Here is a 27116-nt window from a genome sequence, read left to right as displayed (position 1 = left end):
AGGCAGCTCATCTGGAGGGTAGGTCAATCCATACTGAGCTAATTTGTACAGCACTGAATTAATTCAAGTATTTGAGAGGTTTGTAGGTGGTCCTTTCTGCCGCCATATAGGGATTAGAGCGTGCAGAATTGGTCCTGGGCTTTTGACAGAGCTGAGGATGTGCAAACACATGGCTCTCACTTTTCTTATGAGAGCCATGGCCACCAGGCTGTTTTGGAAGGGGTGAAGGAGCCTGCTGAGTTCAGCTATTATACAGAAGAGTGCCAAGCCAGAGACAGAAAGAAAAAGAGCAAGCACAGCCCAGCTCTTTAAGGAGAAGACTTTGGTGGGAGAAGAGCTGTGCATTTGTGTTGAAGAGCAAATGAATAAAACAAAAACCTAGACAGTGCAGGAAACCCAGAGTGGGATCCAAGTTGCTGAACAGGCTATTGTCCCTACCTCTGAGTCTGTCTTTCCATACAAGCACCCACAGCTCAAGGTCTCATGGATGAACAAGGCAGCCCTGGTGCTAGTTAGGGTTTGTTTTAAACAATATGGAAATTCTTCCAACTGTTACTGGGAGACTTCAGACTGGGACTATGGTAGGAGATTGGAGCCATGCTGAGATGCTTGACTTCGTTCTGAAATCTTCTGGGGCAAGATTGGTGTGTGGGATCAGACAGTACTTGGACCTGGATCAATAAACAGAACTCACTCTGATGACATCTTATGTGATGTCATCAAAGGGTGGTGGCTGGAGAAAGGTTCCCTGCACAACTACTGGCTCCTTGCCTCACCAGAGCTAAATGATTTAGGGACAGAGCCTCAAAGGCATATAGATAGATCCTACTGCAGGTTGGAGCCCGAATGCCATTCAAGCAGAGAACTATGCTGCTCTCAGTGCTGTTGTGGGCCTACACTGTGGAATGGATGCTGAACTGAAGAGACTGCCATTCACACGTTCCCCTAAAGTCAGTGAGTGAATTACACTGAGCTGTAATTCTGGCTCTTCTCTGGCATGGCACACTGACAGGGATGTGCAGGATGTCTTTATGCAAGGCTTGTGAAGTTCCCCACCTCCCAGGCACCTTTCCTCGGTGTGACTCAGTTGGGGCTGAGCTCCACAGAGTGATTTCAGTGAGGGTTTCCTGCTCCCTGTATCAGTGGCACATAACTAACTCCAGCAGTGCTGTCGAGTGTGGCACAGACAAGGATGAAGCCGTTTCTATTCAAGATGCAGCAAAGTGGAGGGCTCAGAATGAAATCCTTGTTTGTACTGGAGAATCCACGGCCTTAACTGGAGATTTACCAGCATCAAGGGCACCTCTATTATTTTAGCAGCAAGTAATTAGTCTTTATTTCCTGTGGGGAAATGGAAGCCATGCTTAACAATTGCTTGTTGATTTTTCTTTCCTGGAGGCACAATTAGGACATTGAAACCCTCCTTGTGTCATACATTATGCAGACGTAGGTTTATGCTTCGGCTATTATCTCGCTGTGATTTACTGCAACCGTTTGATTTGAACACTTCTCTTTGTCTAAGTAGGTTGATTCAGTGGAGTTCAATGTCTGGGATATCGGAGGCCCAGCGAGCATGTCTACAGTCAATCAGTGTTTCTTCACAGACAAAGCATTGTACATAGTTGTATGGAACTTGGCGCTGGGGGAAGAAGCTGTGGCAAACTTACAGTTCTGGTTGCTGAACATTGAGGTAAGAAGTCACTGGTGGACTCCAGGGCATCTATTTATCAAGCAGTAGCTCAGCACATAGATATGTGATATTACAGATTCCTTTTGGTCTGCTTTTAAACGCTCTGCATGAATTTTGCATAGCTTTTGGAATTAATTTTCCATTGCACTGTAGGCGTTATTGCTACATTTAAGGATTTAAGTTTATCATCTGCTTTGTTCTCCCTCACACATGTCAGAGAGTAAAACAAAAGCTGATTTATAAACCCTTACTAAGTAAGGACGAACGTGCTTATTTTGGAATTAGTGTTTGACCACACTGTGCTCTAAGGGAGTTCTGGAGCACCTTCTTTTCTGTGTGGGTTAGACACATGTTAGTCTTGACATTAAGGTTTTAACACTTTAGATCCAGATAAGCTGGGGTGTATCTCCTGGATAGCTGTCTGCTGAGCCTCAGAGCTGCAGTGAATTAATTGGCATAGACTGGTTTTAGTTCAGTGTTCATTACTTAGATACCTGCCTTTGCATTATGTGCACAGACAGGGACTCTAAACTAGTGCTCCTCAAAAGAAACATCTTGACATTGCAATGATGTTAGCTTCATATTCAACAGCAATCAACAGCTAAGTAACAAAGCAGAGAAGATAATTACTGTATTTCAGACATGTATGATGTGCCTATGGTCCTTCACACATCTCAGTAAGCACATAGCAGCTTCAGAAAAGATACAGAGAAATGTGAGCATGATGCTTGTAAGTATGGAAATATTTTTGAATGCAGTGCAATTAAACAGACCTTTCCAGCTTGGGGAAGGGGCAAATAAGGCCTGTAATAGACTAGTTTATGAGAAGATAAGGCAAAAACCCCAAGGAGGTATTTGTTCATGGTCTGTAGGCAAACTAGGAGAGATCAAATGAGAGAAGGAGATGGTGGTTTGAAACAAAAATAGGAACAGGGTATTTTTTTGTGGTTGAAGTCCTTTTGATCCACTGGCTGATCCCTGCTTGAATTTTTGCAATCCCATTGTACTTGGCCGCATGTTTCCTGAGATCTGGGTGTTTTCCAGTTCTGTGATAGAATCACGGAAGGGTTGGAAGAAACCACAAGATCGTCTCATCCATTCCTTTCCACTGATTCAAGATTGAGTAGATTTGGGCATTTCTAGCAGTTTATCTCACTTCTCCATATACCTCCAGTGCAAATGTTTGTGTTATTTCTCCAGATGTCCTTCCTGGAGTGTCACTTACCTTTTCCAGGGTATCAAAATTAGATCTTCCAGCTGCAGGTTAAGCTAGTTCCTCCTTTGTCCGAGCGGACATAGTTTGCTAGATTAGATCACTGTCCGTGTTTTCTCTTGCAGGCCAAAGCTCCAAATTCAGCAGTGTTAGTGGTAGGAACACACCTTGATTTAATTGAAACCAAATTCCGTGTTGAGAGGATAGCAACGCTGAGGGCTTACGTCCTGGCTCTCTGTCGCTCTCCCTCTGGATCCAGAGCAACTGGTTTCCCAGATATCACATTCAAGCACCTGCAGTAAGTACTTGTGTATTTGCCTTTATGAAGTTCAGTCACCCTATTTTATGTCACTTTAAATGATTTTCGTAATACTTCATCTCCTTGGCAACAGAACCAATTTGTAGACTCATCAGCATGGCATTTTGTCTATTTTTTGATTGAGGTAACATGGTGTAATCAGAGAGGAGTTGAGTGTGGTGCAGAGGGCTGATCATGGGGCTGAAGCTGGGAGCTCTAAAGCCATGACCTTGGCCACGTCTTTCAGTGCTCCTGTTCTGCTCAGCTCTCTCATTGGCTAGATGCTGGTATGGTTTATTAATTAGTCACAGGGCTAGAGCACGCAGATTGAGTAATTAATGCTTAGCTTATTTTATAATAAGTTAATAATGCATATAGAATGCAAATATAACAATGCAAAGCTTATTTTACCAGTCATGATGATTACATGGAGGGTGCTGCAAGGTTTGGTAGGGGAGGCTGCGTGGGAACTTCTTGCTGCCTGAGCACAGTGAGGGGTGAGTCAGCCCCACGAGCTACCAGCAGCCCAAAGCTGTGCCGTTTCAGCTCTCTGTATGTGATAGCACAGGGGTTGTGCTGCCTGTCAGATTGGTATCAGGCCACGGAGCCTCACACAGCTCCCTCCCATCTGATGGAGAATGCCCTTGGGAAGAGGAGGCTTTCATGCTGGGGAAAAAGTGGCTCTGTCAGCCAAGGAGGTGCACAGCACAGAGGAGCGTGGATGCAACTGGCTGGCACCAAACAGCTCCAAACAGCGTGAGGTTGCCAACGCCTGGGGCACGAGCAGGTGGCAGCTGGCAAGTAAAGAAGGGCACTGCTATGTCCCATTGCGCTTCGCGTCTGCTGCCTGGCAGAGCTGTCAGGAGACCTCCCACACTCTGCTCTGCGAATGCAAGCTTTGCGTCAGGCCCCCCAGCTGGCTCTTTCATCTGGCTGTGGATGGGAGAAGTACCAGGGAGCCAATGTGAGGCATGCGGATGCACAGTGCAGCGGAGAACACATTGTGGTTCAGTCCTCTGAACGTCTTTTCCTGTCATTGTGATCTCATTCCTCCTATCTCAAGGGGACTTTCTCTCTTTTCCTGCCCCACATCCCTCTCATTCCCCTTCATCTTCCTTTCTTCCAGCCTAATTTTGCTGGAGGAGTGTGCAGGGTGCATGTTGTAAAGCCCTGTGTGATGAGCCTGGGGTGTGTTTGTCAGTGCTGCACCGTCAGCATCCCAGTGAGCTTAGACTTCCTACTGCCACTGATGGCTGAGGTTTAAGATAATGCTTGTTGTTTTAGAAAAGGATTTTCTGTTGGCCACAGGAACATGTGTGGGATCAGTTAGAAAGACCTTTTGTTGGGGAAAGTGGAAGGGAACTGTTTTATTCAGCCCACAAAACGACCAGGAGTAGCAGGAATTGGAAAGAGAAGTTTGTTAGCTATCAAAGCCGGAATGAAGGCCAGCTTTTAGGATCTAAGCACCAATTCCCAGATAACAGAACCCAGATGAGCGAGGAATGAGAGTGGGAAAAGGTGTCTGGTAGTCATCATCATCGTGTCTCTTTGATCTGAGGCTGGGAGGACTGGACTCATCTCCAGAGACTGCTGGAACACAGGATTTTCCTCATCTTTCAGTCCCTTCCAGGATGTGTGTAGCACTAAAGGGAAAAAGGGTGATAGCTTTGGTTGGTGTTCCAAGGAAGACCCGATAGGTCACAGTGCATAGAGAATAGAAGAACCCTCTGTGGCAAATGAAGCAAGCAGAGCAGAGTTTGGCTTAGGATTTATTTTCCAGACCTCTTAGTATTTTTCTCTGAAGCTAAAAATGCTCACTGACAGCCTTCCTCCTATTCATCTGACACAGGAAATTTAGTCAGTGATAAGAGAAAGTGAGCATGGAAAGGAAGCCAGCATGCTGATAAGGTTTGGTAATCCTCACCCTTGCATGACTTTTGCAGTGAGCTCTCATGTAAGACTTTGGAAGGCCTCGATGGACTCCGACAGCTGATTTTCCATGTCACTTGCAACATGAAGGACGTTGGCAGCTCGATTTGCTCCCAGAAACTTGCTGGGAGATTGGTGAGAATTATGCTTTGTAGTGGTTTTCCTTCCCAATGGCAGCTTTGTTTTTTTTTGTGGGCTGGGTTTGGACTGGGAGGTGAATTTTGGGAGTTGTTGCTGCTGCAGGAGGCATGCAAAGAGTACAAAATGGCTTTGGAAAAAGCAGTATTTTTTAAGATCTCTGTAAAGGGAGATGGTTTAGACAGGTCATCACTAGCAGAGTGGGTGCTGTCTGATACTGATCCTGCTGTTTTTCTTATGTGTCTTGCAGATTCCAAGGAGTTACCTTAGTCTTCAAGAAGCCGTCCTTGCAGAACAGTATAAAAGAAGTCAGAATGATGATGTGCAGTATTTAACAGACAGACAGATAGAGCTGATCATTGAGCAAACCCCTGGAAATGATATCAAAGATTACGAGGACTTGCAGACTGGTAGGTCATGGCAGGCTGATAATTTCTTGGCAATTAGTGTGTGACCAATTGAAACATTCAGTGAAGAATAGGGCCCTTGTCCTGTGATATTTCTGGAAGCCTTGCTCTGCAGGAGCCAGGGACAGGCTTGGTGGGCTGGCAGGAGGAGAATGAAGGGGAGGTGTAATGGGCACAGAAATATGGATGGTTAGACAGTGTGGGGGCTTTACAAGTGGAGTGCCAGATAGCAGCACTCCACAAGTATGTGTTGTTTTTGCTTTGCTACATGCTGTCTATACCTGGTGTGAATAAAGCTGCTCAGGATGCCTAATATTCCTCCTCGTCTTCGCTGTGTGCTTTCCTAATGCTGGTCAGTTGCTCATCTACAGTTCTGTTGTTCTTTGTTTTTTTTGTTTTTTCTTGCAGCGATTAACTTCCTCATAGAAACAGGTACACTACTCCATTTCCCAGACACAAGCCATGGCCTGAGAAATCTCTACTTCCTTGACCCCGTCTGGCTCTCCGAATGTCTGCAGAGGATTTTCAACATCAAGAGCTCCAAGTCTGTAGCTAAAAATGGAGTCATCAGAGCAGAGGATCTCAGGATGCTGCTAGTTGGGACGGGCTTCACTGAACAAACTGAAGAGCAGTACTTCCAGTTCTTGGCCAAGTTTGAAATCGCCCTGCCGGTAGCCAATAACAGGTAGGTTGATAATTAGAGGTGTTTAGCTAGGCTGGAGGAAACTGGCCGTTTAATCAGTGGACATTAACAGGCTTTGTCATTGTAAGCAGTAGTCTGGCACGAGCATCCTGTAGTCCAAATGAGTTTGAGAACTTTCCAAGGCAAGTCTTTGCCCATGCAGTGCACTGAGACTGGCAGGGTAAGGGATGCTCAGGTGACCAACTCGGCCACCAGCACAGGGGGGCAGTGGCACGGGCAGGAATGTGGTGGTGAAGAGGTGGGAGCTTTGAGTGCTTGGCTGGCACAGCTGTAGCTGAGAGTGAATGTGAGGCTCCTGGCTGCTAGGCCTGAAACATAGATGGGCTGGAGTCACCTGTTTCTGATGGAAGATCCTCACTCCAGAGTATGGCAGAAGACTTTCTGTAATCAGTAATTACATCAGCCCTGTTTTATTTCTAGTGAAAGCAGGAAAGTGTTGCTTCAGTAGCTACGTGACTTCCTTATTTTTTAGCATCATCCAAAGCTGCTGATCAATAGTTTTCCTAGAAATAGTGCAGGAAACCTCATTCTCTTTAAATGTCAATGAATCTTCCCCCCCCCTACCTCCCACCCCCCATCCCTTCTGGGCAGAGTTCCCTGCTATTTTTCTCTCTCCCATCTGCTTGGCGACCGCCTGTTGTTGGGTTAATGGTGAAACCGTCCTCGCAGTGCACTTCTACTGCAGCATTTGCATTTCACTACCTTGCCCTTCCAGGACAGCATGGCTGTGTTGCCCTCAGCCTCTTGGGAGTTCTGAATGCCAGCACAAGTGCACCATTCTCTGTGCTGTCATTATGCCTGTCACTTATCCAGTCCCGGATGCCAACAAATTTTCTCAGGCTTAACACAGATACAGCAGTGAGGTTTCTGCTTAGTCCAAAATGACTTTTGGACTCCTCGTCGCTCTCTGCCATTTTTCTCCAAGGCAATCACATTGTTTGAGCCTCAAGAATAAGGAAACTGCTTTTTCATGGCCTGCCCAATCTCTTTTAGAGTGATTCAAGCCACATTAACAGAATATTCTTCCCACTGACAGACTGCAGCTCTGGCAGGTTGGATTAATTTAACGTGCCAGCCAGACACAGAGCAATTATTTGTTACTGCACTTCTGCAATTATTGTCTAGATTGCCAGATAGGATTTCTGTGCAGTGAGCAGAGAAAGCAGCTGCTGGTCTCTGTTCTGAAAGGGTGGATGGGGACATGTTTCACATATTTCCAAAATTTGCATTGGCTGTTGTTCAGGAGCATCAAATCTCCATCTGTATTATAATCCACTATATACTTGTGGTCCAGAAGGGCCTCACTGGCCTTCTTAATTCTAATGCTCATAGACCCTTTCTCTGATGCACTGAGGAAGATTTATTGGCTGTCATAAAGTGTGTCCTCCACTTGTGTAGAGCAAGGCTAATGCACTCCATTTCTCCACCTGAGGTGCATACAACTTAGCTTTGATCTGCTTGTAAAAATACAGTTGAAAATATGACTATTGTTACTGTAATTTGTAAGTGAAGAGAAATTTTTATCAGTTGTACATTCCAAAGATAATTTTATGGAAGGGATAATTTGATCATGGGAAACGCAGTCAGATGTTATGGACTGTGACATATGGAGAAAGCTGTTGTCCAGTGAGAGGTACCTTTTCCAAAGTGACTTTTCAGTTTTCACAGAGTACTACAGCTGCTGGAGAGAAAATGTGATAGGCTTAAAGCGTTGGATTTCGACCCAACATTAGTTCTAGTAGTGTGTCTTGTCTCTGTCAGTGTGTGTTGGTCGAGGCCCTTGGCTGTTTGCCTCCTTGCTGTCATGATGCCCGTCAGTGATGAGCCTCAGATGCTGACAGATTTTCTCAGGCTCAACGCTGATGAAACAGCAGTGTTTCTGCTTACAAGCAAATGTGATTTGGGCTGGTGTTGGATCATATAAGCATCTTGGAATGTTATTTGGTACAGAAAAGTATCACCGATTTACAGATTTATTGGCAGGTATTAAAAGTCATAAGCTTGTAGTTTTCAAAACAGTTTTATGCTTCCAAAGTTTTAGCTTCCAAGATCACAAGGATCAGAACAAGTGAATACTCAGTGCTTACTGAGAGATCTGAAAATAATTTGAAAACTTTCTGTGGGCCTCTGCTCCACCACTGCTCTCTTCTGGTAGTCCTGTAGCTCTGGGTTTCCTCCCACACCTGGGAAAAGATCCACTGCTGGACCTAGTCTGTGCTTGCAGAACGAGATGGAGGAAGGCAAGTAACATCTCTGCTGGCATCAGTCTGGCACAGTGCTGTGGAAGTCTGTCAGGGCTGCGGCAGGGAGTCCAGCAGCACAGTGCAGCAGGGAACACTGTCGTACTGACACATGAGATGCTTAATGCTTGGGGCTGGGATGAGAGCCAGAGCAGCCTCATCCCTGTAGCCTGTAAATGTCTGGTTGCCACCTCCCACCACACCTCCTCTCCCCACCTTCTGGACTTAAAGAAGCCGAGCTGCTGTATGTTTCTGCATTGAGCTTCTGTTGCACGTAGCAGCACAGCTGTATTCTTCTGTTTACTACCAGAGCACGGTAATAAAGACACCGAGCCTGAATGAGGCTCAACATCACAGCTGTTCTAATGACTATCGTATTTTCGAGCATTTAATTTGTGATTACACAAATGTCCTGCTGATTACATCAATTTTAGCCCCGTCCAATAGCCCTGGCTGAATTATGTCATGTCTGTTTTGCCTCTGCTTGCTTCCATAGTGTAAATGAACTTCTCCATGTATTGCTGCAGTGCCTTCAGCCTAAAAGCTTTTTTATATGCAGTAGGCTGTGCCATTAAAAATCTCTTTGGAGACTGAATCGCCTTATTATCCAGTAACAATGTACTCACTGTTACAAGCTGTAGCTGAAGTTTGAGCTGCTGAATTTGGTTTGTTTCAGCTACCTCCTCCCTCATCTGCTTCCTACCAAGCCAGCGTTAGATATCCATGGGTTCTGCCACCAGACCACAAATACCATCCAGAGGGTCTTCAAGATGAGTTTTGTCCCAGTTGGCTTCTGGCAAAGATTCATTGCAAGAATGTTAATTAGCCTGGCAGAGATGGACCTCCAGGTAGGTGACTGTATCTCTCTGCAAGGAAAAAAAGGCTGCTGAAGTTAGTACTTGGAGTGTTTCTTCCCATGTAGCTTGATTCAGTCATGGCCTTCAATATTATGGCTCATGTAAATATGGGGGGATAAGACTCTGCAATCAAAATCTGAAACTGTTTTTACAGTAGGTGCTACTTAGAACAGCAAATTGGGATGAGGGATGGATCCACTGCCTCCTTGTTGCACTGTTCTCTGACAGAGCTCAGTACCCCCAGCACCTTCCAGCAACAAATATTTGGAGTTCTGCCTGCAGCTCTTGTCCATGACCATTCCACCGGGCCAGACTCTGCTCTTGCTTCCCAGTGGAGATCTGGAATACCTCCATCAAGTCAGCTTGGATCTATATGGGTTTAAATGAGGAAAAAAATTACAAGACTGTTGCCTTAATTAGAGATAATGAGTGCAAGCAGGCATCCATTAGTGGAAGTAGTATGCATATTACTAAAGTAGTCTTTGTAAGGTTCTGAAAGCTAAGTGAATTTTGTTGCTATATAGATGTTTTTTTTACAGCAGCTTATATCTGAAAACACAGATCTGCTGGAAGCTATAATAAATACCAGCAGAATATTTTTAGTATTGCCGTGGTATCTTCTTAACAGCTATTTAATGCTTCTTAACAGCATTTACACTGTGTTCTGTCACTGATGTACAGAACGTGGAAAACTGTTCCTTGTTTTTGGAAGGTACTCTGAGTTCCAGGTTTCTGAAACCATTTCGTAATTTCACCTGTTTTAAAGGGCTGCCTTGGCAACTCCCTGCTTACATCCCCATGGACCCTGCATAACCTTAGAACACCTTTGCTAGTGACCTTATTCAGTCCTTGGTGAGGTACATGGAAGAACGTCTGCAGAGAAATAAGTTCCAGGGAAGTGAATACAGTGAAGGTCTGCAGATTAATGCTTTGGTTTGAAAACAAAAGCACCTTTTGCTCGAAGTGCTGGTTTGAAATGCGTTGGAGGGAAGCCATCTTCTTCCCACTGAAACAGGTGGAAAAGTTAGCTCTACACTGAGGGCAGACTTGATCATCTGCTAAATTAGTGGTAAATTGGAGCTAAGCACTTAGCTCTGCCTTTTTAAGACTTCTGGAATTGAAGAGTTCATGTCACAAATGTCCTGATTGTCGAATTAAGCTCCCCTAAGTAATGAAAGGCTGTAGTGAGGTCTCCTTGGAGTCTTCTCCAGGCTGAACAAGCCCAGCTCCCTCAGCCTTTCTTCACAGGAGATGTGCTCCAAACCCTCTCATCATCTCTGTGGCCTCCTGTTGACCTGTTCCTGCAGCTCTACATTTTTCTTGTGGAGCTGTTTGCTGCCATGGAACTGTTCTTTTTTGAGCGGCGTGGAAATGTTTTCATTGCTGCGAAACCAGCTTTGAATGTGCCTATTTTCATTCCAGTGCGATTTTTTTTATGAGTACAGATTGTCCTGTGTGGAAATGTTATGGTAGCATCTATGAAGGCCAGAAAGAGTCATCACCATAATACCTGATTAAAACAATGTTATTAAGAGCAATTTCAGTGTTTTGATGATGATTATGCTTTCGTGTGTTTCAGCTGTTTGAAAACAAGAAGAACACCAAGACAAGAAACAAAAAGGTGACCATCTACAACTTCACAGGCACCCAAAGAAACCGCTGCAGCACGTTCCGAGTCAAAAGGACTCACACTGTTTACTGGCAGGAAGGTCTGTTCGTTACCTTTGATGGAGGCTATCTTAGGTAATTTGTGTTTGTAATGCAGCATGCGTTACAGGGGACTAATAGAGTGTGTGAAGCACATCATCTGAATGGAGATGGATGGGCCTGACTCATTGTCAGTGCTCACTCATCGGTGGAAGAGGAGGCTCTTCTAATAGACATAACTCATCCGGTAACAGCTGGTGACAGCAACGATGAGTAAGTGATTGCATGGCAGTTCTGAATGTATCAGCCTTACGTGTTATTGCAGCCACAAGTTTAAAGAGACCTGAAAACAGAGAGTGGTATTCACAGCAGAACACTTTGCCAGGAAAAATCGCACATTTACACCTGCAAAGGTTTCCTTAAGTCAGTGAGTTTTCCAGTGAATCCACTATTTCCACTATTGTGTGGCAGCAATCCAGATGAGTGAAGGTGCTTCACTGCTATCAGACTGCGTGTGACAAGAGCTATGGGCAGTGGGTTTAATCTGGCCAAGGCAGATCTGCTGGCTGTGAGGCTGGAGGAAAGCTGCCATCCATGTTCTTTCACAGATGTGAGGAGCTGGTGGCCACTTCAGTGTTCATCTCTGCATTATCTGCAGGTGCATTTACTCTTCCAGCCCCTGGAAAGATAGGGAAAGAACCATTGGTGCTGCTGTGTAGTTGGAAACCAGAAGAATATAGTGTCTTTCCTGAATTCATTTAGGCAGATTGCAGCTGAACAGAGACTTGGACAGACATTACAAATCAGAGTCTAGAACCCCAAACTCTGGACCAAGGTTGTGGTCATAGTATATCTTCTCGTGTACTGTGCTTCAGGGAATTACAGAACTAAGCCCTTTGTAGTAAAGATGCATTTACCAACTACGAGCAATTTCTTCTCAAACTCATTTGCAGAATGGACTGAATTGAAATTCATATTCAAAGCCAAGGTTTTATTTTGATTGCCTATGAACTGCATGTTATTTTGTAGCTCAGCTTTCCTAGGAGAAAGAAAGTTTGTTGACACGGATTCTTAACAAAAGCTTCATTCCATTGTCTTTCTTAAACAGTGTTGAGTCTTCTGATGTCAACTGGAAAAAGAAAAAAAGTGGGGGAATTAAAATCATTTGCCAGTCAGAAGCAAGAGACTTTTCAGCCATGGCGTTCATCACAGATCATGTCAACTCTTTGATAGACCAGTGGTTTCCTGGTAAGAGAAGTGTTGTAATTTTCGGTGTGGTGTTATGTCTGTGTAACACAAAGTTCTTTGGCAAAGCTCTCCAGGTGTGCAGTATTGCATATTAAATGAAAACCCCTTGGGCTCTGAGAGTCTCGAGCCAATAATGTCTCAGAGAAGCTGATAAGCTGCAGACAGATTGAGATTCTCTGCCAGCAACCATTGGTCTACACCTTGCGTCTTTCATCCCATCAATCTCAGCAAGCACAAGTGAAATATTACAATTGAAGCAAGACCTGCTTGTATGGGAGTGAGAGTCTCTTCCCTTGCTCGTAGTAGGGGCAGGATTTCACCCAAACTACTTGGTGCTGTCCCTCAGTGCCAAAACTCCTTTTGGGGTCAGCCGGGATCAGCTTTTTATCCCCCATTTTGAATAGCTTGTAATTAATAAAATTGAGATGTGCTCGGCATGAGTGAATATGATACCAAGGATTCTGTGCCAAGGTAACTTCCTTGACTCCAGCAGTTGTTTTTCCTGTGATCAGCACAGATCATGCTGTTACCCAGCGGGCCGTTTGCAACCCCAGTACACTTTGTTTAAAACCAAAACAAAGTCTCAATATTCTTTGTCATCTCGTATCGGTCACTCAGCGGTCTGGAACACAGTGCCAAAATCTCTTAATTGGAGGTTCTCCCAAGGAAACAGTTGTCGCACATAATCACATTCTGCATGCTACAAACTTAAAAGGAGATTTTATTTGCCTTTAGATTAAAATAATGATAATGTTAATCACTGAAGCTTGAGAAGAGTCATGACTTCAAAGGCTACGGCCTGGATGCATCCACTGGATTGTAGGCATTTAATGGGGGCTGACAACACCAAATCCCTCTGTAGTTGATGGGAGAAGTTCTGTCATGGTAGCTTTTCCCTCAGAGGGTCTGAAAATGTTGCTCATGAGAGAGAGCAATGTGTTCCTGCCTTCAATGCTGCAGAGAGTGCTTTCTCCTGCCCTGCATCAGCTTTCATAAGCCTGCTTTCACAAACTGCTGCAGTCACGAGTCTGACCTTTTCCTGCCACTGGATCCAGGTGGCGACTGCAGACACTTGAATGCACTCAGAGCTGTTGCTCCTTCTCAGTTTGAGTTATGTTTTCTGTTTGTTTGCTTGGTTTGAAGCACTCACAGCCACTGAGAGTGACGGTACGTTGCTGATGGAGCAGTATGTGCCCTGCCACATCTGTGCTGCTTCCAGGCTGGAGGACGAGTGTGGTGAGAGGGCAGAGGATGCTCAGTACTTCAACATGGAGGACTGCGTCCTGACTGCCATCGAACTGGACTATATCACGTGCCCTAACCACCCCGACATCCCTGTTTCTCTCCAAGAGCTGGTCCCAGAGCTCTTCATGACAGATTTTCCTGCCAGGTAATGTTATTCAATGGCCTCTGGTTTAATTTCAGTGTGCGTTCAGTTGTAATTCAGTTGTTTGTGTTTTTCCTAAACCATCTCTGCGAGGGGAGCACGCTTACTGTGAGGATTATGAGTGGAAGGTGTGCCTGCTTATGGCATGGCGATTGGAACTGGGTGGTCTTTTAAGGTCTCTTCCAACCAAGCCATTCTGTGGCTTTATTTTCCACTTTATTGAGTCCTCTAGTATCACAGCAGTGCAGTATGGAAGTCTCTTTTTGATGTCACTTTTTGTCTTGCATTGTAAGTACTCTGCTGTTGTTGAAGTCTTCCTCAGATGGTATGAACCAGGATGGAAATTTACTATGGCAGGACCAAAAGGCAGTGCTGCTGTGTCACAAGACTGACGCTTAGATCACCTTTAGGAGAGTGAGTTTATATAGGTGCCACTACAGAACTCGCATTGGGCTGAGGCTTCTGCGTGATTCCACTGCATGTGGATTAGTAGTGTGACAATCCTGAGCACCTGAAACACTTTCCTACCTCTAGCAGCATTTTTAAATTTGTTAGCTGCTTACCTGCATTCCATATGGATCGTGTTCCCCGGCAGGCAGAACACAAGACCAGAGTCCCTTTCAGTTCATATTTCTCAAACCTCTTTGGGCTGGAAGCAGAGCTGTGAGACGCCTCGACCAAATGGTGTCCTGTCAGCTGCTCTTGGAGCCTTTCTGTGTTCCCATTGCTTCCCTTTTTGTAGTCATTTTGATGAGATTGATTTGCCAGACCTTGGTCTGGCATCACCAGAGGCCAACCACTATGGTCTCTCCTACAGACTTATTTGGCTGGTGTGAGGTGAGTGGAGATGTTTGAGTTCTGGAAGAGTGGGGAAATGATGAATTACAGCCTGGGAACAGTAAGCTGATTGAAATAATCAGGTTTTGGAGTGTAGGGCTGTTCATAAACATCCTGTCCTGCCTCAACAGAAAGAAGCGGAACAGGAGGTAAATGAAACAAACAAAAAAGTCATTAATACAGATAAATGTTAGAAATGTCTGTAGCTGTGCCATCTGCTTGGAGAAGGAGTTCATGTGCTTTCCAGATCTATTGGGTTCTCATAGGATAAGCTGGCACCCAGTAAAAAGCCTTTTTCACTTATTTGCTCATTACTTTTCTTTCTGCAAGGAATCTGTTGAGCCATATGTGAACCAGCACAGAGTACCTTGAGATGAAAAAGGGGATCCTGTCTGTTCAGCAGATACAACAAGAACCTAAGGAGGGATGCGTGAAGATGACAATCATACTGAAAACATGAATTTACAGTGCCTTTAAACTTTAAAGCTTGTCTTTTAATTAAAAAGCCCCAATCTCTTTTTGGCAGATTGTTCTTGGAAAACAGCAAACTGGAATGGAGTGAAAATGAAAACAACGTTCTTGGCCAGGGTGGAAGTGGAACTGTTATATATCGGGCACGATACCAAGGAAAACCAGTGGCTGTGAAGAGATTTCAAATCAAAAAATGCAGTGGTTCTCCCACATCAGCTGCAGGTACGGTACAGAATCAGCACTGAGATTTACTCTTGCAGCCTGAGATCACAAGCTAAGACCAAAAAGCCTTTGCTCTCTGAAGTGCTGGCAGCACCTGTTTGTATACAGCTTTGAAATAAACTGCAAAACCGATGTGTTTTCGTGGAGGAGGAAGGTGTTTTTAAGGAGTCTTTCATGTCAACACCTGTAAGGTACAGAAACTAAGACCATTTTCACTGTAGGATGTCAGAGAAGAAGGTCATTGGCAATGAGAAGTGTGTATTTGCGTGGGTTTGCACTAAGGGTTTGCAGGTCTACCTTTTAATAAGACTTTTAATAAGTCTTATTCCATCTATGCCAGCACATAAAGAAAGGAAATTGGAAATCCTCCTGTTCCACTTCTTGGGCAGGCAGGGATGTCCTCTCATACTGTGTATGCTGGGTGTTGAGCCCCGATTTCCATCAGAGTTTCAGTCCAAGGACAGAAGAAATGGAGAAGGTGCTTCAATTTCTTCATTTGTACCAGGGAAGCCCTGAGATGAAGAAGCAGACAGCTACTGTCCCACTGGCACGTAGCACACTTGCCTGAGCAGCCTGGAATGTCCCATGGCAGAAGGACAGTAGAGTCCCACTTCTGAGAGGGCAGTTGGGCAAGGGTAGGAAAGACCCCTTCCTCTGAAGGGTCTGCAATGTAACATCCCCCCCAGAAGACGTTAGTTTAAAAGGGTTCATTTTCTCAGTGATTAGTACCCTCCAAAGAGGGTATAATAAACATTCCTTTTTTTTTTAGCTGGGGACTGAGGAGTTTGTATGTCTTGCCAGATACCATGCTGAAACACCTGAGAGCCATGGATGCCATGAAGAACTTCTCTGAGTTCCGCCAGGAGGCCAGCATGCTCCACTCGCTGCAGCACCCCTGCATTGTCTCCCTCATTGGCATCAGCATCCATCCACTCTGCTTTGCACTGGAGCTGGCCCCTCTGGGCAGCCTCACCACTGTCTTATCTGAAAACTCCAAAGGTAAAAAGCACAGTCTCCCTCCTGGGAGATCTCACAGCTGGGTCACAATAGTGACAAATGATTGATAATGCCAAAAGCACTGCTTGATTCACGGAAGGGAAGGAGGGAAATTGGGAGGGATGGCATTGCTCTTCAGCTGTGCCTCTGGGGACTAAGTGTAAAATCTGATGCTCATTGTTTTGAAAACTACTTTGGAGACTGGATTTTCAGTTTTTCTGCTACGTAGTAAGAAGTGCAACTCTCTTCAGTTCTCCCTGTGTAGTGCTGTGTTTTTCCCCCCACAGATGTGTATCTGGCAGTCTGAATTCTCCCGTAACTGTCTGTGTTCTTGTTGCTATCAAATGAATGGCACTCAGAATGAGTTAGATTGAGGCCATCTGACCCTCTCGGCACCTGGGCTTTGTGTCAACTTTCAGTTAAGCATTAATTTGCACCAGAAGATTCAGGGGTCTGGAGGTTGGAAGGGTTTTAAAACTCAGAATACAGCTGCCAGATTTGTGTAGCAACATGAATGGCAACACTTTGAATGTTGGCACTGGGTGATGTTTTAAAGCATTCTCAGTTATTGCTTTGGAGTTTGAAAGAGAAAGAAAGGGGAAAAAGCAGTTATGATTACAAGACCTGAAGGCAGACTGTTCCTTTTGTGGCAGGGTCTTCCTTTGTGCCGCTGGGACACATGCTGACACACAAAATAGCGTATCAGATTGTCACTGGCCTCGCCTACCTGCATAAGAAGAACATCATCTTTTGCGACCTGAAGTCAGACAATATCTTGGTGTGGTCCTTGGATGTCAAGGAGCACATCAATATCAAGCTGTCTGACTATGGGATCTCTCGGCAGTCGTTCCATGAAGGAGCACTCGGGGTGGAAGGCACACCAGGCTATCAAGCCCCTGAGATCCGGCCTCGCATAGTCTATGATGAGAAGGTAACCGTGGCATGTCCACGGGTGGTGGTGGCTTCGTGCTGAATTCCCTCCTAACTGCTGTGTTGCTGTGCAGTGCTATCTTTCCCGTTGTATTCTTTCATGCTGCCTTTACCATGGGAGGTTTGCTCTGTTGCTGGCTCTAGGTTGACATGTTCTCCTATGGAATGGTGCTGTATGAGCTGCTGTCCGGTCAGCGGCCTGTGCTGGGACAGCATCAACTGCAGATAGCAAAGAAGCTGTCAAAAGGGATCCGTCCTGTTCTTGGTCAGCCGGAGGAGGTGCAGCTGTATAGGATGCAGGCACTCATGATGGAGTGCTGGGACACTAAGCCAGAAAAGGTACCAGACACCCCTTCCTCTTGATACAGCTCTGCAGCTCAGTTGCCTGTTTCCCCCTCCTGCTGGTTTGGCCCAGAGCTTCTACTAGCTTAAATTAGAGTTTTATGAATGAAACAATGGCACGTTGGTGGCCTGGGACGTCTGGGGTGATATGCAGGTCCCTTGATGTCAATGGCAGTTAGGCTATTGATTTCGCTTGAGCAAGACATTACCCATAATTTCTAGAAGCAGCTACAGCATCATGCTGTGAATGTAACTACAAAGACTTTAAAACCCCTCCAATTATAATGAGGGGATAGAAAAAGGATTTTAGGTATGAAAAAAAAAAAAAGGATATTGGTGTATTACGTTTCTCGTTAATTAAGTTGATGGCTTGGAGCCATCAAGTAAAGGTTGCCTTGACTCACAAACAGGCAGAGGTTGGGTCAGGTCCCAGAATTCTTGCATCTTACATCTGAATAAATTCTGGGATACAGAAGAATGCTAAGAACCACTGAGGTGGGATTTGTAAGGAGAAGTTGGTGCAGATCTGGGTACATCACAGGAAATTTTATTAAAGGAGTCCTTGGCTCTGTAGCTTTAATAGCAATGGTTATGGTTCTGTTCTTCCATCTGGACCTCCAGCTGCCTTTGTGATGTGTGTCCTTCTCTTTTCCTTTCCCCACAGCGTCCGCTGGCCATTTCTGTGGTAGGACAGATGAAAGATCCCACCTTTGCAACATTCATGTACCTGCTGCCCTGTGGGAAGCAGTCTTCTTTCTTCTGCTCCCAAGGACAGGAATACACTGTGGTTTTCTGGGATGGGAAGGAAAATACCAGGTTAGATGGCTCCTATTACCCATTTCTTTTTAAAGTAAAAATCCTTCAGTGTCTTCACTTACCCCTCTGAGGGGAGGTAGAGAAGGTGAAAGTGGATTAGAGTGAATGCCAAGGATACACTGAACGCTGTTTTCCCAAACTCTTTTAATTGGGAACAGTGGTTGCTTTATAAAGGATATTTAATGAGCTTAACTCTGCTTCAGTTAATATGAGGAGAAGATTAGGGCAGTGTAATGATTCATACACACAGGATGGAGCATTTGCACATGAGAACAGACGTGTTCTGCCTTTCCTAATGAGGCCATTTAACGCTAAACCTTTCCTAATTGAGACTGCACTTCCATCTCTGTTCTGCAAAGCAATTAAGCACATGCTCAAATCCTATTGAAATCATCAGGAGTTAGCCACATGCCTGAAGCTGTGTGTGCATCCAAGTGTACGCTTCCAGTAAAATGTGTGCCATACTGGCTAGGTATGTGCTGTAAGTGTTATTAAATTGTGACTGAGATGATGGTGTTTTGCTCAGCCACCTATCACCCGTGGCTGGTTAGGTTTGCTTTTATGGATGTTACGGATTTTTATAGCCCTCGTTTTATTTGGAAACATTCACAAATGGATCTGAGTTTTGTATTAATTATTTGTAGGCATTAACCTAATGGGAAAGGTACGTGATTTGTTCCTGAGCTGTTTGCTTTGCTATCTGTGGTGCCTGGCCAGCCGTTCAGTGCAGGCAGTAGAGCTATTCCTGCTGAAACACATGGGACCCACAGATGTAGTTTGAATATGTGGATGTTGTCCAAGTATTCACAGCAATATATCTCAGGGAATCTGCTTCCTGACCGGACAATGCAATTGCTGGAGACTGCTGAATAACAAATTGCTTCTCTATGACAGATTTCGGGATGTGTGATTGCCTGTGCTGCAGTTGGTCCAACATCTGGGCTCGCAGATGGGGTTGTGAATATCCAGTTGTTGTTCAAACACCCAAAGCCAATAAACTCCCCCGAACCCAAAACAAACAAAATCCTTGTAGTTGCAAAAATATTTATAGGTTGTATTTATAAAAGAATTTATCAGGTTACGGATCTTTGCTCTTATGAGGAGGAATCATCATCTGCTGTTTATGTACCAGAATTAGCAATGAACCAAGATAATACTGAGGCAGTGAGCTTGGGAAAAGAGCATATATTCTCTTGAGAATCTTAATGGGTGAGGGAGGCTGAGAGCTTCCAGCTATTAATTACTGCTCTTCAGCTGGAGCTGCTCGTCTCACAGCTGAGTTATAGTAACTGGCAATGGGAGTGCTCCTCATCCACTTCATCCATTGCAAAGTTGGATAGCTGAGCTGAAATCTTCACAGCAGCAATCACACATCCACCCCGAGGAAGAGCTGGCATGTCTTTGTGTCTTTTGCTTTATGAGAGCCCTTTGGAGAGCCCTGCAGCACCGTCTGCATCACGCTGTGGCTTGGCCAGAAGTGGCCCTATGCAGGTTGGAGGCTGGCTGCAGCCAACTGTTTGCTCTTTTCAGAAACTACACTGTGGTGAATCCAGAAAAAGGGGTGATAGAAGTGGAGAGGATGAGCTGCCCCGGAATGAAGCTGTGCTGCCAATTGAAATTTCAGAATGCCCTCTGGGCTGCCACGGAGGTAAGGCTATCAGCACCCTGCTGAAGTGCTTCTCCTCGCAAGGGGTGCAAACCCACAGCTTCTGCAGTCAGTAGAACTAAGACAACAGACCTGAGCAGCATGACTTGACACCTGCTGCCTCACGGGGTGTTGGTGCTGCATGCTTATTTGGCTGACACACGGAGGATGGTTGTGTCTCCTGGTGTTCAGAGCAGTCATGGGAAGCTCGGCTGCCTGAAGTGAAAACTGTCTCAGTTGGGGCATATCTGCACCCAGCGTTTCCATCTGGGAAATGTCCTTATCTCTGAGTGATAAAGGGGAGCAGTGAAAGAAACCATGCGTCATAGGCGGGGTTGTAAAACAGGGTGGAGGGATTTGGAATCTGGTGGGAAATGGGCACCCAAGTGCAGCATTCACCATGGAAAACCGCTGCTGAAAAGATAAGAGTGAGAGAGCATGGCTGGCTTATCTCTGAGCCTGCATCCGCCCATCAGAAAGGGCTGTGTTAAGTGTCAGCCTGTTCTGCACAACCATCTGACACGAAGCAAGCAAAAAATAGATGAAACAAATGTTCCTGAAGTTCAGTTTCGGGGTGGGGGGGGAGGAGGCCATATGTGCAGAATAAGTGATCTGTGTTGGTGAATTCATATGGCTGGAGTATGGAAGCTGAAATGGAGTGAAGGTGGATAGCTTTCTCCCATGTTGTTAAATAAGATATTTGGCTTTTCTGACCACCCAAATTAAAGCAGGGTTCAAATATTCTTTTTTTTAAAATTATTTTTTATTTTTCCCATAATGAGAAGTATAGAAAAAGTATTATGCAGAGATCTTAAAGCATTTTGTTTTCACCTTTTTGATCCACATTAAATGTGCTGCTATTCCCCAAAGCAAGTGCTCTGTATTAGGTAGAGGTGTAGAGCAGGTGTAACTCCAGTATTAGTCTGAACTGACAGGTGAATGCAAAAGAGCACAAAAAGTGTCTCAGTTGTCCTGACAAATTCAGGGTTTGTTCAGAGTCAGGGTTGCCAGTGCTGGTTTAGATATGCTGCTATAACAGCTGTGGTTCTGAGTTTGGTTGGGTTTGGGTCACAGCTTGTTCTGGGGAAGGCAGCCCCCTGGGTCCTACCCATAGGCTGATGGTCTCCAGAGAAAACAAAGGGAAATTCAGGCTTTGCATATGAAGAATACAAATAAAAACTGTTTGCGAAGCAGTTGCATCTCATTCAGGTATCAAAGTGTAAAAATTATGAGAACCAATGGAAATTCATCAAATTTGATGTGTTCTTCCACAGGACCAGAAGATTTCAGTGTACAGGCTGCAGGGCATGTGTCCTCTGAAGGCCCCGCAGAAGAGTTTGGACTCTCCTGCTGCTGTCAGCTGCTTCCTGGTGATTCCTGTTGTCAAAAAGGTATGGGGGAATCCTAGATCCGGCTGTGTGTGTGGCTGCCAAGGCTTGTGCCACTCGTCATCAGCCAGCAACAAAGTAGTTTGCAGTGTTTGGTGGTGCAAGATGTCTTTGGCTTTTGGTGCCACTGCCAGCAGAGCAAGGGGCAGAGGTGTGGGCATGAACCCATGTCAGGGGTCCGGAGCTGGCACGGCCAACTGTGCCGGGATAATAGTCCAAACAGATCAAATTCCCCCCACAAGGAAGTTTTCCAGCTGTGTTTCCACATGACTGCATGACAAGGTTTAGGTTGATCAAGCAAAGTCGAGGAGATGTGAATGAGTAATTAGTATAGAGATTTGTTAACTCTTAACGCAGGGCTTGGGTATACTCTGGCTCCTGCTCTTGCTCTTTTGCTGGCACGTGTGCAGCTGTTGTGTAGGTAATACTGTGCACACAAACTTCTTGGTTTTGGAAGAGAACGCTTAGATCATAAATGCAGTCTACGAGCTGCCACCTATGACTAATAAAAAGTTGTATGCTATCTAGCTGGTTCTGAAACTGCTACCATCCAATTATTGGCAAGAGGAATCTGACATTACTGCCTATTGCGGGCAAGTCTGGGGGATGTATAAAAACTGCTCTGGGGCTAAATTACCTCCGGTTTGCCTACAGCACCTCGAGTGAAAACACATAATTATACTCCAACGTTAATGGTGACCGTGAAGTTTTTGCAGATGCCAGCGGGCTGTCTAAGGCTAAAAGCTCCACATGGAGCAGTTCTCACGGTGGCCGCAGAGCTGTTTAATCCCACGTGTTCTTTCACATTTGTCCATTTCTGGCTGGTGTGCTCAGACTGCTGTCTGCATCCAGGGCAGATGGTTAGTGTAAGGTGTACCACTTGACTTCCAAACATGGTGTGAGGAGAACTGAAGGAGGGCACAGAGCTGAAGTTGGCAAAGGGACGAGTTTCACCCGTCGGGAGGCTGTGTCTGTCGGCTTTCTTTGGCTCCCATGTCTGCAGCGTTTCTCCACTGTGCAGTTTCATTTCTGACGTGTAGGGTGAATTTCTTTTTCGTGCTGCCTGAGGTTTTGTCCAGGATAGTCAAACGAGTCTTTCACTTTTCAGCTTTTCCACTGTCACACAGCTTGCAAAGCCATTCCTTAGGGGTTACGAGTGGCTTTATGTCTCCTGGTTTCTATTTTCAGTTTGTGGCTTGCCTAGAAAATGTCATAAATAATGCCAGGCTCTACAATAGTAATATTGAGTCTAGACACCTCCCTTCCTCCCCCGACCCTACCCAACCTTCCAGAAATCCACATCCCTTTGCTGCACTCCTTGCTTTATTGCACTTACTTTTTCCTCTCTCCTTTCTATGAATGAACTTGGCAGTGGAACAGCCAGAGCAGCAGCCGTGGGGATGTGCAAACCAGGCTGGCAAAAAACTAAGCCATTTTTCGAAGCAGCCAGTTCTTCCCATAAAGCAAAATGGAAAGCTTACACTTGTCAAACCCACTGTACAGCACAGAGTTGTATCAGAGTTATCACACAGTAATTATTGCCTGCTGGAGGAAAGAATTGCTCGCGTTTCTCTGGGAAGAAAGCCTTCAGCTGGTGAGATGTGAGGTAACTCGCAGTCAGAGAGCTGCTGAGGGATGTTGCTGGGAAGGGGAATTCTTTATGACTGCCTTGGGAAGGCTGATCCAAAAGAAACAGTTTCCAAAACTTGGTTTCTCATCCAAAGGAAGCATCATGGAAACTTAAAGGCAGCGGAGAGGGGCCCGGAATCCAAATCTCACCCGCCAAAGAAAAGTCTTGTACAGTTTGAGCTTTTTTGTTGTGTGGTTTCTGGGGGAGAGAGATGTGTATGGGTGCAACCCTCCAGCCTCTTGCAGCAACCTGGAACTCATGAAAACAAAAGCTGCATTTAAAGGCTGCAGCGCTCAGTGCCAGCAGTGCCAGAGCCTGTGGGAAGGAGGGAGGAGGTGACCGAGGCCATTTTGGGTTTTTAACCTGCTCCTTGTGGCTGTCCCAGCTGCTCCTGTCTTTAGCCACAAGGACAGGATGTCTGGAGCCAGCTCACCCTCTCTGCTGCCCATCGCATCCCATCGCAGCCCCGCTCCAAGGCCTTCCTTGCTGGCACAGCAGGGCTGCTGGCAGGACGCGCGCTTCAAATGCAGTTTTGTTGCTGCGTGTTTTTGTTGGCTCTTTGCTGAGCTTGAATGTTGAAAATGAATTCTGAGAAAGTTACTTAAGGTTTCTGGAGCCTGCCACACTGCCCATCTCTGGTCGCTGTTGCAATAGCCTGGGTCTGAGGGCTTTGCCACGCTGTCCTGCCCCACCAGCACCCCATAACATCTGGTAGCACCTGGGCAGCCTCGGCAGTGCCCCTCTCGTGGTCTCTGCTAGGCCAGAGATGGCAGGTAGGGGGCATTTCCCGGGATCTGAGTTCTTACTCCTCCTTTCCCAAGTGAAGTGATAACGGCAGTGGCTGGAATGAAGCAAATCCTGATAGCAAAGACTGTGAGCAATGAGTGCCCCAAAGCATCAGGTACCTGTCAGGTTTGCTTCCACTGTAGGCTAGCCAGGCTAAAATCTAGCATAATCCTTAAAACTGAGGTGGTATAAATGATGCAGCTCTGCAGTGTTGTTCTCCCAATCCCACCCCCTGCCATGGCCTGGTTGCCTCCCAGCAGATCTCCAGAAGGAATCTGATTGTTCTGCAGTGGCTGACACTCATCAAGAAAATGGCAATATATATGTATATATATTTTTTGAGGGCTGTGCTTGGATAATCCAGCATTTACAAAGCAAGCGAGACAGAATCCCAGAGCAGGCTGTAATAGTGCTGTGTGCCATGCTAGCAGCAGCTCAGGTTAGCACACCCATGTTGCATTCAAGCAGTGCAGCCGCAGCACTGGGGAGCTCCTCACCCTCTTAAAATGTGCCTGATAATGAAACTGGGCAATAATTTTCTGAAGGCCATCGGAGCAATGAAATGTGACCGTTTGATTTCAGGCGTTCCATTTTTAATATGAAATACTTGCTATGCGGGGTCCTTTGGTCTGAAAACATTGGACCATTTTCACCAGAGAGATGTGAGCTGTTCTGCTTTGCTTTGTTCTGTTTTAAATAATAGAACTCTTTTCCAAAGGCAGAAAAAAATCTGAAACCCAGCTCGTGCAAAGCATCATGCCGTGTTCCAACCTCTTGATACAACCCCCTGGCAGGTCCATGTCTAAGAACCTTTGCACCAGATCCACTTGGCAGTGGGGACGTGGCACCGAGCACTGCAGGCCACTTGGGTTTCTTTTAATTAGTGGTTAGAGGATTGGGACCGGGCTGAGTTGGAGTCCAAGTCCCATTTCACAACTTTCCACTTGCTTCCCTAGTTTTTCCCATTACTGTAAAATTCTGCTGTGATTTGGATTAGTCATAGGAGTGCAGCATGCTGATGGCTTAACTCATACTGTGTGTGCAGATAGAATGGTTTAATCCAAGACTTTTAATGAACCTTGCAAACAGCGCTATCCGTTAAACTAATATCCCTGTGCTATCTGCCCCTTGGTATTTGAGAGAAGCTCAAGGTACTGATTTTGGCCTCTGTGGACCCAGACCCATCTCATGAGGCTGGCACAGCCACAAGCCCTGAAGGTTTCCATTGGCTTCAGAGCAGCCAGGGGTGATGCCAGGTCTGCTGTGTTCTTTGGTTCCATTTGCTTTTGGTTTGTAACAGCAGTGAGTAAGCCCTGGGCAAAGGGTCTTTTTTTCTTTTTTTTTTCTTTTTTTTTTGAATTTATTGCTCCACAGGGAGGAAATAAAGGCCCTTTGAGGTAGGTATTGTTTTATCTGCTGCACAGATGGGGAGTTTCTGGTACAGCCCTGAGGTCACGGGGAGTTAATTCCCGAGAGTCTCATTTCTCAGTCTGTTTCACAGCCCTCTGCACCACCTCACTGAGCAGGAGGTGCTGGGGATGCACTGAGCCATGGCCTTCTTGCCAGCTCCCATACAGGGACGTGGCTGTCCCCACTGCAGCCAGCACATCCCAGGGCAGGATGTGATCTACCTGCAGTGTGCTGGGGCGCCTGGCAGTGTTTTTGTGCCTGGCACTGGGGGGATCCCACACCCAGGGCACATCCCTGGGAGGAGCGCAGCGGTTGAGCGCGGAGTGATCACTGTGCACCGGCGTTGGCTGAAGCGCCATCTCCCTCTTTCCATTTCCTCCTGCATTGCTTCCATTCCTCTCCTCGACTGATAGCAATAGCTTCACTGTGCTTTACTCCTTTCTGGATATGAGCCGGGTTTCTACAGCTGGATTCCTAGGATCACGATGGCTGCCTCTGAACGTGTTCCAGCTTGAATTTGTTAACCTTGGGGGCAGGCAGCCAGGCCTGTCTATCCTCCCTTGCCAGTAAAGAGAGAGGTAATACTGGGTGAGAGGAGTATGGCTCTGCAGCAGCTTCTGTGTAACAGCTTCTTTTTATGTTGCTGTTATCGCTGAGTGATCTGGGGTAAGTTACTGGCACACGTATAGGATTGTGACGGGCAGTCAGCGCCTTGGGGATTGAAGGCTTTTGTCTGGCGGAGAAGTAAAGAATCTGGAGAGAATCTGCCAACTCTTTCTTGCAGAACTCGTACGTGGTGCTGGCCGGTCTGTCGGATGGACTCGTAGCAGTGTTCTCAGTGGCCCAGGGCATCCCAGCAGACAGCTGCTCCTACCTGTGCTCCCACACAGCCAACAGGTCCAAATTCAACATTCCCGATGATGACCCGCGGCAGAACCCGTACCCGGTGAGGGCCATGGAGATCACCAACAGCGGCACGGAGGTGTGGTACAGCAACGGGCCCGGCGTCCTCGTCATCGACTGCGCCGTGATGGAGATCAGCAGGAGGCTGGAGCCCTTCAGCCCGCCGTCTGCCATCTCATCCATTGCCTGCAACTCGGAGTGCCATGGGGAGGAGGTGGTGTGGTGTCTGGACGAGAAGAGTAACTTCTTGGTGATGTACCACGCCGCCACCTACCAGCTCTGTGCACGCTACTTCTGCGGGGACTGCAGCCCTCTCAGAGACATGTTTGCCATCCAGCAGCCTGCCCCAGCCATTCCTGCTACTGCTCCTGTCAACCCCGGAGCGCTAGAGGGGAACTTGCTGGAGGACATGAGCATCATCTACAGCCCCGAGGTTGGCACCCAGATCCTCAACCACCAGGACTCGCTCACAGATTATTGCTCCGTGTCCTCCTACTCCTCCTCACCTCCCAACAGGTTAACCCGCTGCCCCTCCAGCCTGCCCAGCTCACCCACCAGCTCTTCCAGTGCTCCACTCTCCACAGATTTTGAGGAGTCGGGCAAATTTCATGAACTGAAGCCTTCCCCGGATCACGATGCTGTGCCTACGGGTGACAACTCGCAGCATCTGCAAGCCATCAAGATTCTGCCTGTTAAAGACCTCATATGGATCCCCAGGTAAGTGGGTTGCTTACCAGGACGGCTTGAGCAAAATCCCTCCTGGGCTGAGTAGTGAGAGATTAGCTGCAGGTAATTCAGGAACTTTGCATGCTTATTTTGACTCAGCTATCCAGAAAATCATCACTAAGAAATTGTGTTCATAGTACAATAGCACATCCATTTCTCCACTCCTTTTTAAAGATATCTGGTGATGGGCAGAATGGCTGCATCTGAGGCCTCGTGAGATTGATTTCAGCAGAATGGAATAGTGGATGGTGAGCTCG

The 27116-nt window shown here is 46.2% G+C and overlaps 1 protein-coding gene across 4 annotated transcripts in view; it reads left to right on the top strand.

Moving 5' to 3' along the window:
• Window positions 1–27116, top strand: part of LRRK1 (leucine rich repeat kinase 1) — a 68018-nt gene that overhangs the window by 38380 nt on the left and 2522 nt on the right. For 3 of the 4 annotated variants that reach the window (XM_042824320.1, XM_042824319.1, XM_042824321.1), the window contains exons 16-32: window positions 1526–1690; window positions 3029–3201; window positions 5145–5265; window positions 5519–5678; window positions 6084–6360; window positions 9295–9466; window positions 11055–11218; window positions 12231–12370; window positions 13514–13760; window positions 15121–15287; window positions 16089–16286; window positions 16937–17214; window positions 17358–17552; window positions 18220–18371; window positions 19902–20019; window positions 21291–21407; window positions 26015–26850. In XM_042824320.1, coding sequence (XP_042680254.1) covers window positions 1526–1690; window positions 3029–3201; window positions 5145–5265; window positions 5519–5678; window positions 6084–6360; window positions 9295–9466; window positions 11055–11218; window positions 12231–12370; window positions 13514–13760; window positions 15121–15287; window positions 16089–16286; window positions 16937–17214; window positions 17358–17552; window positions 18220–18371; window positions 19902–20019; window positions 21291–21407; window positions 26015–26850 — 3680 coding nt within the window. Of the gene's footprint in view, window positions 1–1525; window positions 1691–3028; window positions 3202–5144; window positions 5266–5518; window positions 5679–6083; window positions 6361–9294; window positions 9467–11054; window positions 11219–12230; window positions 12371–13513; window positions 13761–15120; window positions 15288–16088; window positions 16287–16936; window positions 17215–17357; window positions 17553–18219; window positions 18372–19901; window positions 20020–21290; window positions 21408–26014; window positions 26851–27116 lie in introns of those variants that run through there. The other variant, XM_042824322.1, reaches the window with a different exon arrangement.

This window comes from Centrocercus urophasianus, unplaced genomic scaffold, assembly GCF_019232065.1.
Source record: "Centrocercus urophasianus isolate 14NV4802_14NV808 unplaced genomic scaffold, USGS_Curo_1.0 seq_23, whole genome shotgun sequence".
Lineage (NCBI taxonomy): Eukaryota > Metazoa > Chordata > Aves > Galliformes > Phasianidae > Centrocercus > Centrocercus urophasianus.
Note: the sequence above shows the minus strand (reverse complement) of the source record. Positions and strands in the feature narration are given on the sequence as shown.